Source organism: Mauremys mutica, chromosome 2 (assembly GCF_020497125.1).
Source record: "Mauremys mutica isolate MM-2020 ecotype Southern chromosome 2, ASM2049712v1, whole genome shotgun sequence".
NCBI lineage: Eukaryota > Metazoa > Chordata > Testudines > Geoemydidae > Mauremys > Mauremys mutica.
Genome location: NC_059073.1, coordinates 285835313 through 285854084, shown reverse-complemented (window position 1 = coordinate 285854084; position 18772 = coordinate 285835313). Strand labels below are relative to the sequence as shown.

Below are 18772 nucleotides of genomic sequence, written 5' to 3'. Positions count from 1 at the left end.
TTCAACTGACCTTTTAGTCACTCCCCTATTTCCTTTTCAATCAGTGGGTTGATTGTTTTGGTTCCAGATTTCTCCATTTCTTCTCTTCTTTTTACCATGACCATTTGGTAAATAATTCTCTTCTTTTGTACTCTGTAGTTAGGACATGACTAATCACTTTCACAAAGGGAGCCAGACTTCTTCTTGACAATTGCTTGCATCTGCCCAGGATTACCCTGTCTCCAATAAAAACAACAGAAACTCAATTACCAGTTTATTCACAAATCCAAAAATTATCAGTCAAATGAACTTAAATTATTCTTCAGTAAATGGGACTGATTATGGAAGAAATTAACTGAACAGAATCAATTTTCTTATATTTTGGCTAAGAATCTATACGCTCATGTTAATATGTCCTACAGTCTGGTTTTAAAATATATATCTTAGGGTCTAGATGTGATAGCTGTGATGATAGATATCAACTCCACTTCTGTGGGTTTGATACAATATGAATCCACTCCATAGGTCTGATTGTGAGGTTGGGGCCTCAGATTGTAAGCCAGGGGTCGGCAACCTTTCAGAAGTGGTGTGCCAAGTCTTCATTTATTCACTCTAATTTAAGGTTTCGCGTGCCAGTAATACCTTTTAGCATTTTTAGCAGGTCTCTTTCTATAAGTCTATAATATATAACTAAACTATTGTTGTATTTAAAGTAAATAAGGTTTTGAAAGGTTTTGACAGGGAACAAAGGGTAGGAATTAATGGTAAATTCTCAGAATGGAGAGGGGTAACTAGTGGTGTTCCCCAAGGGTCAGTCCTCGAACCAATCCTATTCAACTTATTCATAAATCATCTGGAGAAAGGGTTAAACAGTGAGGTGGCAAAGTTTGCAGATGATACTAAACTGCTCAAGATAGTTAAGACCAAAGCAGACTGTGAAGAACTTCAAAAAGATCTCACAAAACTAAGTAATTGGGCAACAAAATGGCAAATTAAATTTAATGTGGATAAATGTAAAGTAATGCACATTGGAAAAAATAACCCCAAAATATACATACAATATGATGGGGACTAATTTAGCTACAACGAGTCAGGAAAAAGATCTTGGAGTCATCATGGATAGTTCTCTGAAGATGTCCACGCAGTGTGCAGAGGCGGTCAAAAAAGCAAACAGGATGTTAGGAATCATTAAAAAGGAGATAGAAAATAAGACTGAGAATATATTATTGCCCTTATATAAATCCATGGTACGCCCACACCTTGAATGCTGTGTACCGATGTGGTCTCCTCATCTCAAAAAAGATATACTGGGACTAGAAAAGGTTCAGAAAAGGGCAACTAAAATGATTAGGGGTTTGGAGAGGGTCCCATATGAGGAAAGATTAAAGAGGCTAGGACTCTTCATCTTGGAAAAGAGGATACTAAGGGGGGATATGATAGAGGTATATAAAATCATGAGTGATGTGGAGAAAGTGGATAAGGAAAAGTTATTTACTTATTCCCATAATACAAGAACTAGGGATCACCAAATGAAATTAATAGGCAGCAGGTTTAAAACAAATAAAAGGAAGTTCTTCTTCACGCAGCGCACAGTCAACCTGTGGAACTCCTTACCTGAGGAGGTTGTGAAGGCTAGGACTATAACAGTGTTTAAAAGGAAATGGATAAATTCATGGTGGTTAAGTCCATAAATGGCTATTAGCCAGGATGGGTAAGAATGGTGTCCCTAGCCTTTGTTTGTCAGAGGATGGAGATGGATGGCAGGAGAGGGATCACTGGATCATTGCCTGTTAGGTTCACTCCCTCTGGGGCACCTGGCATTGGCCACTGTTGGTAGACAGAATACAGGGCTAGATGGACCTTTGGTCTGATCCGGTACAGCCGTTCTTATGTTCTTATATTCTTATGAAAATGTTGAAGAAGCTTCATTTAAAATTAAATTAAAATGCAGAGCCCCCCCGGACCAGTGGCCAGGACCCAGGCAATGTGAGTGCCACTGTAAATCAGCTTGTGTGCCGCCTTCGGCACCCATGCCATAGGTTGCCTACCCCTGTTGTAAGCTCTTTGGAGCAGAGAACATGGGACAAATTTGGAGGTAAGCCTAAAGGGGTCTAAGGTGGTGTAATTTACACCTTCTTACAATCCTGTCAGCACTAGACTCCCTTGGATTCACTTTGACCTGCTTAAGCTGAATTATACTCTCAGATTCATACATCTCAAAATGTAGCTTGCATCCCTCCATCCCGCTGTATTTGGCTCTGATTGTCCATCCTTACTGATCTCTAAATGCTTATTCTGTGTGGTGCCTAAATGCCCTATAATGGGAACATTCTTAAATGCAGAGTTTTATCAGTAATTCTAAATATCCAACAGTAAATTCTCCAGGTGAAATTCTGGCCCTATTGAAGTCAATGATAAAACTCTCGTTTTCCCAGGATTTTACTCAAGCCATATCAGCAATAATGGAAACTTACTGTAACTGAATTGATATCAGTCTATAGTGCAAATACTGGTACTCGCTTAGATAATTTTTACAAGGCATGTTATTTACAGTAGGGATACATGGAATTCACGTATGGTGCTCTGATCATACAAATGCATATATTTCCCAATCTTGCAAAATCTACACAAACTCTCAGAAATCTGGTTTTCCTGATAATTTTTTGTGGTTGTAGATTAGACAGAAAAAAAATGTATAATTTGTTTGATTTTGATGTTTCTGAGTCTTTTTTAAACTGTTTTACGGCACAAAAGAAGAAATAAAATAATTCAGTGGTGATTATGTGCTTGTTGCTCACATTCTGTTCTCCCTGAATTTCATTTTACTTCCCAGTTATCATCTGTACTGCTGTCCTTACTTTTAAAATTGTCTCTTTTTCAGACTAAATGAAGAATAAATAGATTGTTTGACTTTCAAATTTAAAAATAAACCAACTGTGAGTAGGATTCTCACAAGTGCTCAGTATTGGCTGCTCCCATTCAAATCAAGGGAAATGTTACCATTGGTTTCAGTGTGAACAGAATTAGGCCAGTACTGGGTGTGTTTGAAAATCACACCCTTTTTCAAAATGTTGAGGACATTTGATACATTACTGTGAAACTGTCTCTTTCTCTTTGTGCAATAGCACTGCAGTTGAGATCTGCACAGGCATCCAAACTAGAGCCTCCTTACTCTAAATGAGTCGAGGCCGCTGGGATACCATTCTGCATGATGGAACTTTGAAACTTGCTACCTCCTTTGATGTGCCAGACCCCCAGATTTGTTACAATGTGGACACAGGCCATAGGACTAGAAAAGACCTCATGAGTCAAGCCCAGACCCCTGGTTGCCAATCCATTATATAATCCCATTCACAAATTTATTAAGCTCCATCTTAAAATTAGCTAACCTTCCAGACATCTTAAAAAAGATCACCATCTCTCCTGGGCTTTTTTTTGGGGGGGGATGGGTTAAAGTTTAAAGGGGTTTTATTATGTGAGTTTATTGTATTATTGTAATTGCTGGTGGGTAATTATTTATGGCACTCAAGTGGGATATTTTAATTTCAGATTCCCTTGCATGTTTCCCTTCAAAGTCGGTTCAAAAGCAGCAGAACCTATTCAGTGTATATCAATAATGAGTTAATAATACATTATGAGGGAGTTTACCCTTTAGAGAGACAAAAAGAACAGGAGTACTTGTGGCACCTTAGCGACTAACACATTTATTTAGAGAGACACACTCCTAACACAGGGGCAGCACACACAGTCCCTCCTGGATAAAGAAGTGATTTAATAATTTAGGGGGTGGGGAATTTTAGGAGCATTCAAATTCCACATGCCTTGTTTATAAAGAGGGGAACTGGAATGAGGCTGTGTTTTTTTTATTATGGGAGTAGTTCTCTTGGCACATTCCAGCACTGCCATTGAAAGCAGAAGAATGTCACCAGAGGCCGTTTCCTACACACTGCACTGAAAGTGCTCAAAAATCTCAGCTGGAAGGCAACTTATTGAGGCCTGAGATCATAATGTGCTTCTCCTGCCTAATTGACACTTGTCCCGATGCTGGAACAAGCCGTTAACAACGCTTTGCGAACACAGAACAGCAACCAGAAAAGGCCTGCAAAGCAAGGTTTGAATTTTGCCATTACTTTCCTGGGTAGGTTTATTATCTGTGCACAGGTATCATTGGCTGACCCTCCATTAAAGCTGCAGAGCTGTCACAGCAGCTGCACGCAGGGCTTCCTCTTGGGAAGCCGTTGTGTTTCCAGCTATTTGTCCAATGCCGAGGAAAACATTAGCCAACAGCTAAGGACCTTGGGATGTCTGAGTAAGAAAAGAAAATAGTCAGAACTATTCACATGGGGAAGGGTTGGCAAGAGCCGTCCTTTGGATTAGAGACACAAGAAGGAAATTGTATAGGGCCAAATGGTGCCAGCTTATGCTAGCTTGTATTTGGGACAGTGTGGAGCTAGTCCACCCCGAGCATGATCCGTCCCCCCGCTGTGTACAGGAGCTACAAAAGCAGCACTGTACTTCAAGCACTCTACAGGCTGGTGTGGAGGACAGGGTGAGGCCATGGTTTTCTCTCCTCCCCATAATATATCGTGGTACCGTCTTTGCAAAATTAGTCAAAGGGCCTCCCCTTGTGAGGGGATGCTCACATGATGCAGGCAGAGTCAGGGTCTGCTTGCTTGGAGTCTATGGGAGCCATCTCAGCATGTATCTAACAAAGAGAATTGGGGTTTAAATGGTTCCAGGTCTCACTGTGGGTTCCTGAAATGCTGAGACTGTAGCATAGTGACAAGCAAGACACTCCCAGCTGTCTGACATGGTAAAAAGCAAGACACTTCCTGCCCCGTTAGGGCATTGTGCATCCCAGGATGCGGAGAGGTAGAGACATGGAGACCAAGGAGAAATAGACCAGGTGAGGACCAAGGGATGGTCCAGGGACTTAGCAGGAGGAATGGACAAGATGCTCTTGTCTTATATAAGTAGCTGAGCATGCCCAGCATAAGGCTTTATTCCAACAAATGAGCTAAGCCAATCAGCTGAGTAACACGTGTGAAATGCAGAACACGTCTCTTCCCCTAATTTCGCTCCCCATTCATGCATTTGCACTGAAGTTATCACTGGAAAGGCAAGCACCTTTGAAAGTGGGCACAGTCGGATGATGAGCAGGTACTGCAATAAATATAATATGCTTCTGCAATCACCCAAAGAGAAACTAGTTAAAATATAGCATTAGTCGCTTCATTCCTTGGACAGCATAAGAGTATCTTTGATGCTGTTTACTCTGGTGCTTAGAGATAAATTAAGGCACAGAGAAGTTAAGTGCTTTGCTAAAGGTCACAGATGGAGTTAGTGTCAGAGCCACAATTAGAACTCAGGACATCCTGGTCCCTTCTCCTGTATTCAGAGCACTAGACAATTGGGGTATGTGTACACTGTAATCAGAGCTGTGACTGCAGCACATGTAGACGGATCATAGAATCATAGAATATCAGGATTAAAAGAGACCTCAGGAGATCATCTAGTCCAACACCCTGCTCAAAGCAGGACCAAACCCAACTAAATCATCCCAGCCAGGGCTTTGTCAAGCTGGGCCTTAAAAACCTCTAAGGATGGAGATTCCACCACCTCCCTAGGTAACCCATTCCAGTACTTCACCACCCTCCTAGTGAAATAATGTTTCCTGATATCCAACCTAGACCTCCCCCACTGCAACTTGAGACCATTACTTCTTGTTCTGTCAAGAACAAGAACAAGAACGTACCTGAGCTAGGCTTTACTCTAGCTAGTTCAGTTACCAACAGTAGTGAAGCCGTGGCAGCCCTGGTTGCCACATGGGCTAACTATCTGAGTAATGACCCAGACTCCCTGACAGGCTTGTACTCAAGTGACTAACGTGAGCTAGCTAAATTAAAACTAGTTGGAGTATGTCTACACAAGCTGCAATGCCACCTCTGACTGCAGTGTTGTCATACCCTTTGTTTCTCTGGAAACAGGTAACAGGACATGTTCAGATGTAACAGACACAAAATTAAAAGAGAGAAAATACAAGCAAGATGTATATAATGTAGGCCAAGCACCTTCCTCTGGTGCATTAACACCATGACTAGCATCAAACAATATGATCAAGAATTTCAAAAATTGGGGAATTTTAATGATTTCGCATGCCTCAGTGTTTGTTCAGTTTGTGTCTTAAGCTAGGCACTCAAAATCACTTGGCATTTTTTAAAATCTTGGTCCGTGACTCTGTTGCTTTCTCCATCCTGGTTTTGTCTATCCACCTGTATTCTGCGTGCAGAATGTTGCATTCAGCGTACATACGGCCTTTGGTTTAAGATCCTTCCTTGGAAATCATGGTTAGTAGCTTGTTGCTCCACAACACCCTTTCATTTTAACATCCTTAGCACCAAACTGCAAAGCGCAAACCTGAGTGAGTGAGGAATAAAGGTCATAGGCTGATAAACAGCAGGAGGAAACATCTAAGCAGAAACCGTTCCCAAACTTGAAAAATACAAGACTAAAGCAGACATAAAATTACAATAAGGACAATTGTTTTGCTTAGCTGTTTGATCACAGGGCTATATTCAGCCATGGCATAAAGTCTATTCTCTTCAATTATCTATGTAGTTTGTAAGCTCTTCAGGGCAGGGGCAATTTTTTTTTTATTACACGTGTGTAGCACAGTAAAACCCTGAACTCTGACAGGGTCTTTAACCTACTGAAATTCAAACACTAGCTAATAATCAGTAATAAAGGCCTAATGGGGACTCTTCAATTTTACCTTAATTTTGGACTAGATGTTTAAAAATGGAGACAAACAAAAAATATATGAGGAATGTGGTGCCACCTTGACCACCTTACTGAAGAAAAATGTTGCAGCAATTTAGAAGGTACATAGCAGAAAGTGGCAGTTCTGATCCAGGGAATTTGTCTGTACAGAAAGGATGGGAAGAGAACTTTATCCATATTCTTTAGGAAGCAGGAACTTAAGGGGTGACCTGGTGAAGGTGCTGAATATCCAATTCCAATGGGATTAGAGACTGCACATCCCCATTTGAGTTTTTGGCACATATGAGAGTCTGGAGTCCAGGCTGAAGGGTCAGAGGAATGAAATCCTGAATCCAGGAGTATTCACATGACTTCCATTTAGGCCAGTAGCTTTCAACAACAGCTGTGTGTTTATAGATTCCAAAGCCAGGAGGAACCATTGTGATAATCTAGTCCATCCTCTATGACATAGGCCAGAGAAGTTCTCCAAAATAATTCCTTTTGAACTAGCAGATCTTTTAGAAAAAATCCAATCTTCTTTTAAAAATTGCCAGTGTTGGATAATAGACCCACCACCCTAGGTTAATTGTGCTAGTGGCTAATTACACTGACTGTTAAAAATTGACACCTTATTTGCTGTTTAAATTTGTCTAGCTTCAACTTCCAGCCATTGCATCGTGTTATACTCTTGTTCACTAGATTGAAGAGACTATTATCTAGTATTTGTTCCCCATGTAGGAATTTATACACTGTGATCAAGTCATCCCTTAGCCTTCTCTTTGCTAAGCTAAATAGACTGAGTGCCTCTAGTCTATCACTATAAGGCAGATTTTTCTCATCTTTTAGTCATTCTCATGGCTCTTCTCTGAACTCTCTCCAGTTTTTCAACACCCTTCTTGAATACCGGGCAGCAGAACTTCACACAGTATTCCAGCAGTGGTCACACCAGTGCCAAATACAGAGGTAAGAATATAGACGCATTGGGTTTTACCTCTATACTCCTACTCTGGATTCCCCTGTTTATGCATCCCAGGATCGCTTAAGCCCTTTTGGCCACAGTGTTGCACTGGGAGCTCATGTTTAGCTGGTTGTCCATCATGATGCTTATGCATGAGCAGGTCCCGGTTCTAGAGACTGAGAGCACAGACAGGACCGAGTCAACAGCAGCTGTCGGGTATAGTGGCTAACGAAGTCCCTCCCTGGCATAAACCCAGCTCTTCCTTTCTGTTTCAACAGCTAAAAAGTTTGTCCAGGCCCTGTTGATCTCCTCCTTCTTTCTGGCCTCCCCTTCCATTCATCTAAAAGGCAACAGCTAACATGATTCTACTCCCCGTCCACCTGAGCACATCACTTCCCCTCTGAACATTGTTTCACTGGGTTCCCCTCACCCAATTTATGTCAAGTATAAACATCCAGGCCCTACAGATTTCTGCCCAACCTATGTGTCATATCTAATTTCTTATTGTGTTCTCATCCCCATGGTCTCTTCCCTCCACTGGTGAAGCCAAACTTCACTACCCAATTTCCTTCTAGATCATTCCTGTCGCTAAGTCTTCTTGGATGTTGTACCTATGCATGGAACACATTCCTAGTCCCAGTATGCCAGCCCTCTCTTTACTCAAATCCTTCCTAAAGACTCTCTTAGGCAGTCAGGCTCACTAGCCCCATCAATGAAATGTCTTCTTGATCCCATTGTTTGATGAGAGGAAGATCAAATTGGTAGGGGAATTAACAATTTTTAATATTAATAGTAATGCCCCACTGCTGAGTCCAGGGCCTTGCAGTTTGGTTTTCCAATAGCGGAGAAATCAGTGATGCAGAACCCAGATATATTCTAAGTGTAACTTACTTGAGTTACACCTATACACCTGTCCTAGAACAGAGGTGTCCACATACAGCATACAGGACAATCCCATCTTTCAGGGATCTCAGATAGCACCACTGCACAAGTCTCAGGGAACAATTCTGCCTGTCGAGGACTGACCCCAATCAGAGACCAAGACAGAGCACAAATTCTCCTGCAGCTCACAAAACTCCCTCTTTGCAATATCTTGCTACGGAGAATGTTAGGGATGTGTTACATATCTATTATTTTAATTATGAAGTATGTGGGAGGTGAAATATGTGGCTGGAAGTGAAATAATGGTTTGAAATCTAAGGAGTCTGTGAGGATGCATTGGGTTTCTAGGAGCCTCCCAGAATGTCTGAGTGAAAATGGGAAGAGGACTGTTGGAGGAGGGGGTATAGACACTTGCCAGCTCGAGGCAGTTGGGTTCAGACTGGATGAAGTTGCCAATCAAGGTTTCTTCAGATTCCAGAGACTGGTCCATTAGGGTCCAGGTTGTCGAGCGGTGGTGGTGAGACATGATAGGAGAGTATCAGACCCTGTGGCTTGTGAAAAGAAAACCTGAACTGGGTATGAAATAAGACTTTCTGAGGCTTGAAAAAGGAAGTGGCCAATTCTAGAGAATTAGTACCAGAATTCATTCATTGGTTTTAATTGTAAATAACAAATTACAAGTTCATTAATTCCGTTTGAAGTAGAGCTGTGGTGAATGGGGATTTCCGCGGTGGCTTTTGAAGAATGCTTACCATACCTATCAGGGACCCCCACAGCTGGGAACAGGCTCCTCGTAACATGGGAGCAGAGGACGGGTGACCTGAGATAAGATTTCCAAGTGAAAAGCTGGATGGTGATAGCCAGTAACTGAGACAGTTCATAGAAAACCTGGGGTCATGACACTTGCATAATGAAAGTTTAAAAAAAACCATAGCATGCCTTTCCAAGACTGAACATTTGCTTGCAAAATCAGACCCTAAAGAGAATGGCTTCCTGCACGTATCTGTTATTTTTACTTGCTATTATAAAATAAATACACTTCCATTCCCATTAATTTCTAGGGTTCAAGGCAGTGGAGAATAATCACTTAGATAATCCCAACCCTATGGGGATTGTTACGGATGTGTGCCATATCCTCAGTCGGTGTAAGTCAGTAGGTGGAGCCACGATGATTTACGCCAGCTGAGGATCTGGCCTCATGTTTTACCTTGGCCTTTCTTGCATGCTCATTTAATGCAACCCAAGGCCACAAATTAAAATAAATAATAAAAAAAGAACAATTCACGGCTGAGTACATTTGTGCTCACAACTTACGCCTGTCCGAACAGGAGTTAGGCAGGACAAAGCACAATGGACTTCCTTGCCTTTATTGCTTTCATTCACTTCATGTCATGCCAAGGAAGGTTGATTATGGGAAATTCTAATAATTAACTGTTGATGTTTTTAACTGCTGTTCCCAGGAGATTTACAATAACCTGTAGTGGTTGTTCTGTAGGACGGTCTTTCTGGAACAGTTGTAGATAACATATACCCTCCTCGTGACTGGTTTTGGATGGGCTGGACTTGATTTTGTTTGTGTTTTAAAGCAAAGAATGGTATTTTTCCTTTAAACAACAGTCATCTGTTTCCTCCCTTCCCATGTAAAACTTTCTTCTTGTATCAGGCACCTGCAGCAAATTTGCTTCTCAGAGTCCATGGAAGAAATACACTTGCTAACTCACTGTAACCCTGAAGATATATGCTTTGCACAACATAATAAACCAGGAACTAAAGGGTTAAAATTAGTCGACATTTAGAACACAAGCGATTTAGAACACGGAGATTTCTTGTGTTGCTATTGGCTTTTTTAATTGTATAGCTCAAATGCATATAATATCAATTTTAAACAATAACAACAACAACAAAGGAATATAGCCAATTAATAGAACGTATGAATAGAGACATCTAGGATAAAGATGACAGATAGAGAGACAAACAGACAGATAATCCTTTTATTAGCCAGGAAAAACAAAATTGTGTAAGGTCTTAATCTTCTGAGCTATTTATTTCCACATAGTGGAAACAGGCAGGCCTCAATGGAATTATAGTGGGAATGAATTTGGCTCTAACTATAGTAACCTTCTCATTTAATTTAGTTAATAGAACAAAGAGAGAAGCAAATGCAGGTGAAAGGCCGGTTGTCACCGATTCAAAAAAAGGCGAGTGTTTATCATCGAGTCCATGTTTCACAATGTGCTGCATCTCCAGGATGAAACAATTTGTTCTAGTTTCACTGCCTGGTATTTAAGGTGGATTTTTTGTTTTTAAGTCAGGGTTCTTAAAAGTGCCATTGCATCTTTTTGCTCCCACCTATGGTGATACGTTTTTTTATGGTATAGCATTTGAACACCCTTCCCCCTGTCAAAACCCAGATGGATCATGTCAATAACACAGTTCAATCCACTGCTCAGTTACTCTAATTTCCTCATTTGGGTTTACGACTTCTCTTTCAAAGTAACCTTGCGAAAAACCTAGCCACTCTCGGACAGATCATGCCCCGTACATCTGCACATGTGGAGAGCTGGGACCACACTCCTCCCTAACAACAACCTAAAATGTTCCTTGTTCACTGCACTATGTCATATCAATGGGACAAAATCCAGTGTCTGAAGAGCTTGGCTGTTAGTCACAGCACTTACCAAACCAAATACATCTTAGTGGAAAATCTGTTTGCCGAACATAACTTTTTAACCTTATTCTCTTTGTGTACTGCACAAAGAAAAGACTGGAGTGGAAAATTTTCTGCTGCACATTCTTTGCTAGTATTTCGTTAACTAATAAATATTTGCTAAATACCAATGTGCTGAATTCCTGGCATATTTTTGCTAATGATTTGGACTTTCATGACAAATGGATTCAAGATAATGATTAGGAAATAAACAGAACGCACACGTAAAAGAGAACTGCATCTTTGCTATATTAGTAGCCTTTGGGATTTTTATTCAGTTTTAGGGTGGTTATACAACAAAATCTACTCCCTCTGTGTCATCCTCCCTCAGACATGCCCCAGGACTCCCTCCACATCCCAACCTTGATAAACCTCCAGTTTCCTGATCTGAGGTATCTAACCTCATCACCAACCCAGTCCCACCACATTTGCAAATCTCTGAGCTGTCAAAAGCCTCCTGACTTCTTTTCATAATCCCCCTTGACTAGCTCCTGAACTGACTGGGAGGTTTCTTGGGCTAATAAATGGAAGGTGAATAAGGATATGGAAGGCAGAGGTGGGAATGGCATATATACCAGGAGGATTCTACCACCCGTCAAAATCCCTATTGATTTCACCAGTTATATGTATCTATCAACAACTGTACCATTCACAGAGTTTCCATGGGTGAAAGCAAAGCTACTGCAGCAGGAAGCCGCTTGAGCAGGTTGCTATATATATAATATCCATTGCAGATGAGGTTTTCAGAAACAGCTAATGATCATGGGTGCCTCCATTTTTGGATGCTCAACTTGAGACACCTTAAAGGCCCTTGATTTTCATAGGTGGGTGTTCAGCACTTTCTGAAATTCAAATTCCTTTGAGGTGTCTCAAGTGGGCATCTGAAGCATTGAAAATCATTGGATGCTCTTGAAAATCTTGGCCTACATGTAACTAGGCTTTGCTACATCAATGAACCAGATAACAATGTGGTGTGTTCATGAGCTACAATGCAATGGAACTGTATGTAAGGTGATGTCCACCCCCGGCTAAAACCTATGTAATGCTTAGGGTCCAGTGATGCTCTAATTTGAGACCTTAGATGGTGTACGGACATTCTGCAGGTCTTCGGCATAGTGCTGAATTCCACCTTTAATAACCAATATGCTGCATATCCTTAATACCCAACTTTCATGAAGCATTAGGGTTAAGCAAAACATATTAGTTATAATGTAGTGTTATAATTAAAGATCATTGTGTCAAGTAAAATGAGGTTGGGAAATGAATTTTGAAATCTTGGAATAAGTATCACTAAAGAACACTACATGCCATCTCTTCCAGTTCTCTTTTTAATACAGCTCTTGTTTCCGTGTTCATATAATTCATTTGGCAGCTTTTTGTTAACTTAGAACATCATTAAAATAAGTTGTTTTCTACAATGGCTACGATCCCATTCCATGCAGGTTGAAATGACAAAAGAAAATATCTGAAGAGAAACCTTCTTTTCCCACCTCCCAGATATAAATAAGGTTGCTAGAGAGAAAACAACTTCCTCAATTCAGAGTGCACAGTTGGGTTTATTATCTTCCAGCCAATGAAAACAAATAAATAAAAAGTACCAATATATAGGAAGTCACTTTAATGGGAGCCTGCTGTGACTAGCTTCCACCGTTTACATAGCAAAGCGAACCAGACAGTGGGGCTCATTATTCTCTTGCTGTGGATTAACCTCTTTCGTTCTCAGCCCTTACTAACATAAAACAAAAATAACAGACACCAGTCATAATGGTGACTTTGATGGCTACGTCCTACTGAAAGTCAAGTGAGATTTAAACACCTTAATTGCTTTGGCATTTTTGAAAATTAAACATTTTATTAGTTCAGAAATTAAGGCCAAGAATTTCTAAAGGGACTAGGGATTTTGGATTCCCAATTTCGGGGTTCCCAACCTAAGATATTTTACAGGGTCCTCCTTAATGGTTGCATACCTGCCTCCTGAAAATCAGGCCACCTTAAAGTGTCTCAGTTTGGTCAATCAAAACCTGAAGCACACTAGCCTCTTTTGAAAATCATGGCGTAAGGCTGTATGATTTTACCAAGGCATATAGCTTCCCACTGCATTCTTCAGCAACCACCTCATGTCAGCTCAATTCCATTGAGCCTAGTATGTCATTTTAAAAAATAATTAATTTGAATGTCATGTTCATGGAAGATGCTGGTTTGACAATAAGTTGCCATTTTTTGCACAGGATGGGGACAGCACAAATAGCGTTAGGACAAGCTTCTCCATAGGTCCTGCCAGTGTACCTCAACCTGTTCCTAGATACTCCTGTCACCTTAGGGGTGGATCTGCACTGGAAAAATCAATGCGCACATCACAGCAATAGAAAACAATGGTGTAACTGCACTTGTACTAAGCCACTAGCATAGACAGGGCTTAAGCTATTTTACCAGGTTTTCATGACATGAATGTAACACAAAGCCCCAGAGTCCTAGCAACACGAGCACTTACATTGCTACTGGCTCTAATGCAATAGCTGCACCATTGATGGAAGTTGACGTCATTTTTCTAGTATTGAAAGGCCTGCCTAGGGATGAGAGAAAAATTTAGTATCCAGGCTGAAACTGTTAACAAGTGGTATCTTTCGTAGTGTGGACACCTTTCTACTGAGAACAAGATAAAGGCCATCAAACTAATTTCACAGAGGACTCCAAAGAGCTATGAGATGGTAACAACTTTCATGGGTCAGCTACTCCCATGAAATGTTCATTTTCAAATCTCTTGGTTTAATTTCCACTAACAAATTCATTATTCAAAAAGGGTGAGGGATCAAAGATATTACTATTGGTTTGAAAGGTATATTTTCCACAAAGGTGACAGATTATATACAATTTACTCAATTTCTGATCAAATCCTCATCTGAATATGCAATATGTCACTTCTGTTGTCTACTAAGAGGTCTGTTTTAAGAAGAAGGTACATTTATAACACTATAGAAGGAATGAGCATGAAATTAAGATATACAGCAATTTATGAATATTACAGGTTTTAAATGCAGTTTTGCAAAGAATTGCTGCTTTGTTAGTTTCAGGAAGTCACATCTGGAGAACAATGAAAACCAAAAGGGGAAACAATGAAAAGGAAAATGTAGTTTAAAAAACAGAGTCAATTTGCTGGAACAAGATGTGAGTCTGCATATAATTGTGTTTCTATATTGCCACTGAGCCGCTAGAGAAAACAAATTCTGGGGGGCCCTTTATGCTTGTCTGACCCAAAAAGAGATCTATACATTTGCAACCGTCAGTGTTCACTTGTATTTTAAATGAAATAGAATCACTCAAGTGGGTTGATCATCAGGCCTGTGGGTAGTGTGAACAGTTATAATGTTGATGCTCTGTAATGTCATGCAGAAGAATTAGATCTGAGTAAGGGTCCCAGTACCTTGGTCTCAGGACCAAGATAAGCCCTCATCACCTTTGAGAGAAGGATTACCAAACATCTTTCATCAGTGATTCCTCTCACCCGGAGAGCTATCTCTGAGCTCTGAAGATCAAACCCTTCAGTTCCTTTTAGCCAGGATGGTGGCTGTATTGTGAGCCCTGATGGGGATGGAAGTATATTAGCAATGTGCAGATCCTCAGGGCCCCAGCCAAGTCATGGAGAACTATGCTGTAGGAGTGGAAGTTAATCAATATACACATACAGTGGTTTTGTGGAATTGTACTGAGCAAATTTATTTCTGGCTTTCTGATATACAGGATTTGACTGTATCTTCTATCCGGATGAAATGGGACTTGGATTTTATTCAGATAAAAAGATTTCAGATACACAGGGGACTTTTGAAAGCAAATGGTATGTGTGGGAGGACATAACAATTATAGGTAACAGGTCTTCTTGGATCAGAGGGAGTTGGATCCATAGGATTCTGCTGTGATGAAAAACAACTGTCAGTGACAAAGAGTCCTGTGGCACCTTATAGACTAACAGACGTATCGGAACATAAGCTTTCGTGGGTGGAAATTTCCACCACATGTGTCTGACAAAGTGGGTATTCACCCACGAAAGCTCATGCTCCAATACATCTGTTAGTCTCTAAGGTGCCCCAGGACTCTTTGTCGCTTTTTACAGATCCAGACTAACACGGCTACCCCTCTGATACTCGATTTTCTGCAAAAATACTTGCCAGTCACAGAAGAGACTCAAAAGTCTCTACAATCTGGTTTGGAGAAAGACTCAGACGTTCATATGCTTACCTAAACTCCCCTTTTCCTTACCTCCACTCCTCTACCCTCCCAGGCCTAACCAAAACATTCCCTCTTTCCCTGGTTCTATACTTCCTTTGTCTTAAGTCCCAACTTCCTGTCTCTTACATCCTGAAGATTCCCCATATCTTCCTGACACTAAACGGCTCCCTAAACCCCAACAGACCCTGTACCTTTGTTGATATTCTATTTGGAAGATGTTCTTGGGATTGGCACTCTTTCTACAAGGGTCCAGCTAGGTGTTCTATTGACATCTCACATGCACCTGGGTTTTTCCAGACTTGAGGGCCCACAAAGATATTTTCTCTCATTATATCTGACCCCAGGAATTCATCACCAATTTCCTTTGCTCTCTTATAGTATCTTCCGATCAGGATTCAAAAAGCACCTTACAAATAGTAATTGATCAAGCCTCGCAATACACCTGTGAGGTAGGTGTTATTATCCCCATTTTGTAGATGAGGAAACCTAAGCACAGAGAGGTTAAGGGACTTGGCAAAGGCCATATAACTGTAGCAGAGCCAGGAATAGAAACCAGATCTGCCAGCTCCTGATGATCTTTACTTTAATGGAAGGTTTTGATCTCACAAGGTTTAAGTACAGTATCTGGCCTAGCTAACCTTATCAGACCAGCAGAGACCCAGGTATGCGGAGGTAGAAGGCCTGCTGGGAACTGGAAGCAACAGAGAAGGAGGGTATATATCCAAAGACTTTTTATACTAAAAAAAATTCTGTTTGGTGTCCTGGCTCACATTCAGACAGGCTCATCAATCTATAGCTAGTGATAATTTCCCTAGGTGTCTATATGTTTCTGTGTAGTTGAATACTCTGCTGTAACTTGTCTGAATATATGCGAATGTAAAATTAAGTTTTAATCTGAAAATTCAGTCTGAAAAATTTTACTATTATTGATAGAAAAGTAGAAACTAAATATTAAATGACTACAAAGTGGATAACTGAAAAAATGGATATTCCTAGGGTACCATTTTGAACATAAAAAACAGACATTTTATGAGAGTTGCTCCCAAAGGCATAGGAATAAATGATAGACACACCACTTCTCTGTTGCCTTTCCATTAGTAACTAATATTGTTGCTTTGTTTCAAATTTTTTGTTCCATTGTTCCTTTGATTGGTCTGGCCCAGTTCTGCACATTTTATTTGCAACATAACCCTCATACAGTTCATTCACGAACCCCTAGCTCTGGGTTTGGTAGCCTCTGGATTAACTGAAAGAATATGTTTTCACACATGCCTTTTATTTAACTGTTAGGAACAGTACCTGTCACAGATATGTGCATCTTAAATGTAGAACATTATGGCGCCTGTTTTTTTACAGTTGCGAAGGGGCAAAACATCTTAGACCTTATCTACACACAAAAGTGGTATGGCTTTAACTATGTCAGAATAGTTCATGTGGTACAACACCCCTAGTGTGGATGCAGTTATACCAGTATAAAAGTGCCTATAGTGGCATAGCTTATTCCAGCTACGTCTACACTAGAACCATTTACCTGTACAGGATGCCAGTATACTGCACAAGCAAAGTGATCTGAGGCCTGGGCTACAGTGAAAAGTTATATGGACATCAGTCTGTCAGGGGGTTGAAAAACCACACCCTGATGGACCTAGCTATGCTGACATAATCCCCAGTGTAGACACAGTTATGTTGATGAAAGAGGGCTTCCACCAACATAGCTAACTTTGCTCAGGGGGGTGGTGCTCCTACACCAATAGAAAAACTTCTTCTGTCAGAATAGGCTGTGTCTGCACTACATGGCTATGGTGACATAGATATGCCAACACAGCTATACCAATTTAGGGCAGGTCTACACTAACGTTGACAGTCGATCTAAGCTATGCCATTTGAGTGACATTAGTAGCGTAACTCAAGGAGACGTAGTTTAGATCTACTTACCGCGGGGCCCACATTATACTATGTCAATGGGAGACGCTCTCCTGCCAACATTGCTTCCGCCTCTCATTGAGGTGGAGTACAGAAATCGATGGGACAGTGCTCTCCCATCGATTGAGCATGTCTTCACTAGACCCACTAAATTGATGTTGCTGCATTGATTGCATCAGTGCTGATTTAGCTCCATAGTGAAGACAAGCTCATAGTCTCAGTAGTGTAGAGATATCTCTAGTGTAGATGCAGCTGTGCTAGCATAGATGCACTTTGTCCTGATATAGTAAAACCACCCCCCATGCGTGAAACAAGCTATATCAGTAAAAGCAAAGTTTTGCCGGTATTGCTGTATTTACTCTAGGAGCTTCTCCTGGCACAGCTATGTTGGTCAGAGATCTCCCTCTTCAAATCTCAGACTGACATAGCTATGGCTGCAGATCTTCATAATATAGACATAGTCGCCTGTACAGGAAGAGGAATAAATTCTACTGGTATAAGGACACTTATATTGGTATAACTAGCTTCCACACTAGGGCTTGTACCAGTATAATGATATCAGTAAATATTATATCCCCACCTAGTTACACTAGTACAAAAACTGTGTCTGTATTCCAGGCCATACTGCAAGTGCCTACAGTGTTAATAACCAGTTCATTGGAAAGTGTGAACTACAAAAACTAGTGAAAGAAGATAACTTCTTTCTCTAGCAGTGCTTCACGTTTGTACCTTGGTTTTCTTGGGCGGGGGCTGTGAGGGGGAGGACGGAAAAGCCAATGTCAAAGAAATCTGGGTGCGGCTTCTTTTGTCTGATCTTTGGAGAAACTTGCAAGATGCAGAATGAACCCAGCAATGGAACTCAAGTAGAAGTTGACAGCTTTACTGCTTTGTCTGAAAGTTTATTTTGGCAGTGGAGGTTCTGTCTACTTTCATGCATTGTGCATAAAAGGAAGTGACAGAGAATTTACGTAAATGATGTTTACGCAATGAATGAAATATCTGAAGCGCAAGGTGAAATTCTTCCCGCCTGCATGCAGCGTGTCACTCAGCTTCACCATACATTGCAAAAGCGGCCAGGAGTTTTGCCCTGCTTCCTTACTGGTGAGAATAAGAGCGTTCTAGCAGTTTCCTTTTATTTCAGTTCAGTCACAAGATGGGTTCTGTGCCATTCCAGTCAATAACGGCTCCTTTCCACCTAAGGACGAAAGAGATTGTTTTATTCTAATGGGTTATGGTGCCAGCTGGAGTGGTGCTCCTCCAAAAAAAATAGTGTCGGGTGTGTTTAATTGGGGTGGACCCATTAAAGTCAACCACTACCTTTGTGTATTCAACAGGAATCC

The 18772-nt window shown here is 40.9% G+C and overlaps 1 protein-coding gene across 3 annotated transcripts in view; it reads right to left on the bottom strand.

The window, feature by feature from the left end:
• Nucleotides 1-12116: 12116 nt before the first annotated feature.
• MINDY4 (MINDY lysine 48 deubiquitinase 4) overlaps nt 12117-18772 on the bottom strand; it is a 103560-nt gene continuing 96904 nt past the window's right edge. For all 3 annotated transcript variants that reach the window (XM_045004378.1, XM_045004377.1, XM_045004376.1), the window contains one exon: nt 12117-18627. In XM_045004378.1, coding sequence (XP_044860313.1) covers nt 18579-18627 — 49 coding nt within the window. In that variant the 3' untranslated portion in view covers nt 12117-18578. The remainder of the gene's footprint in view (nt 18628-18772) is intronic.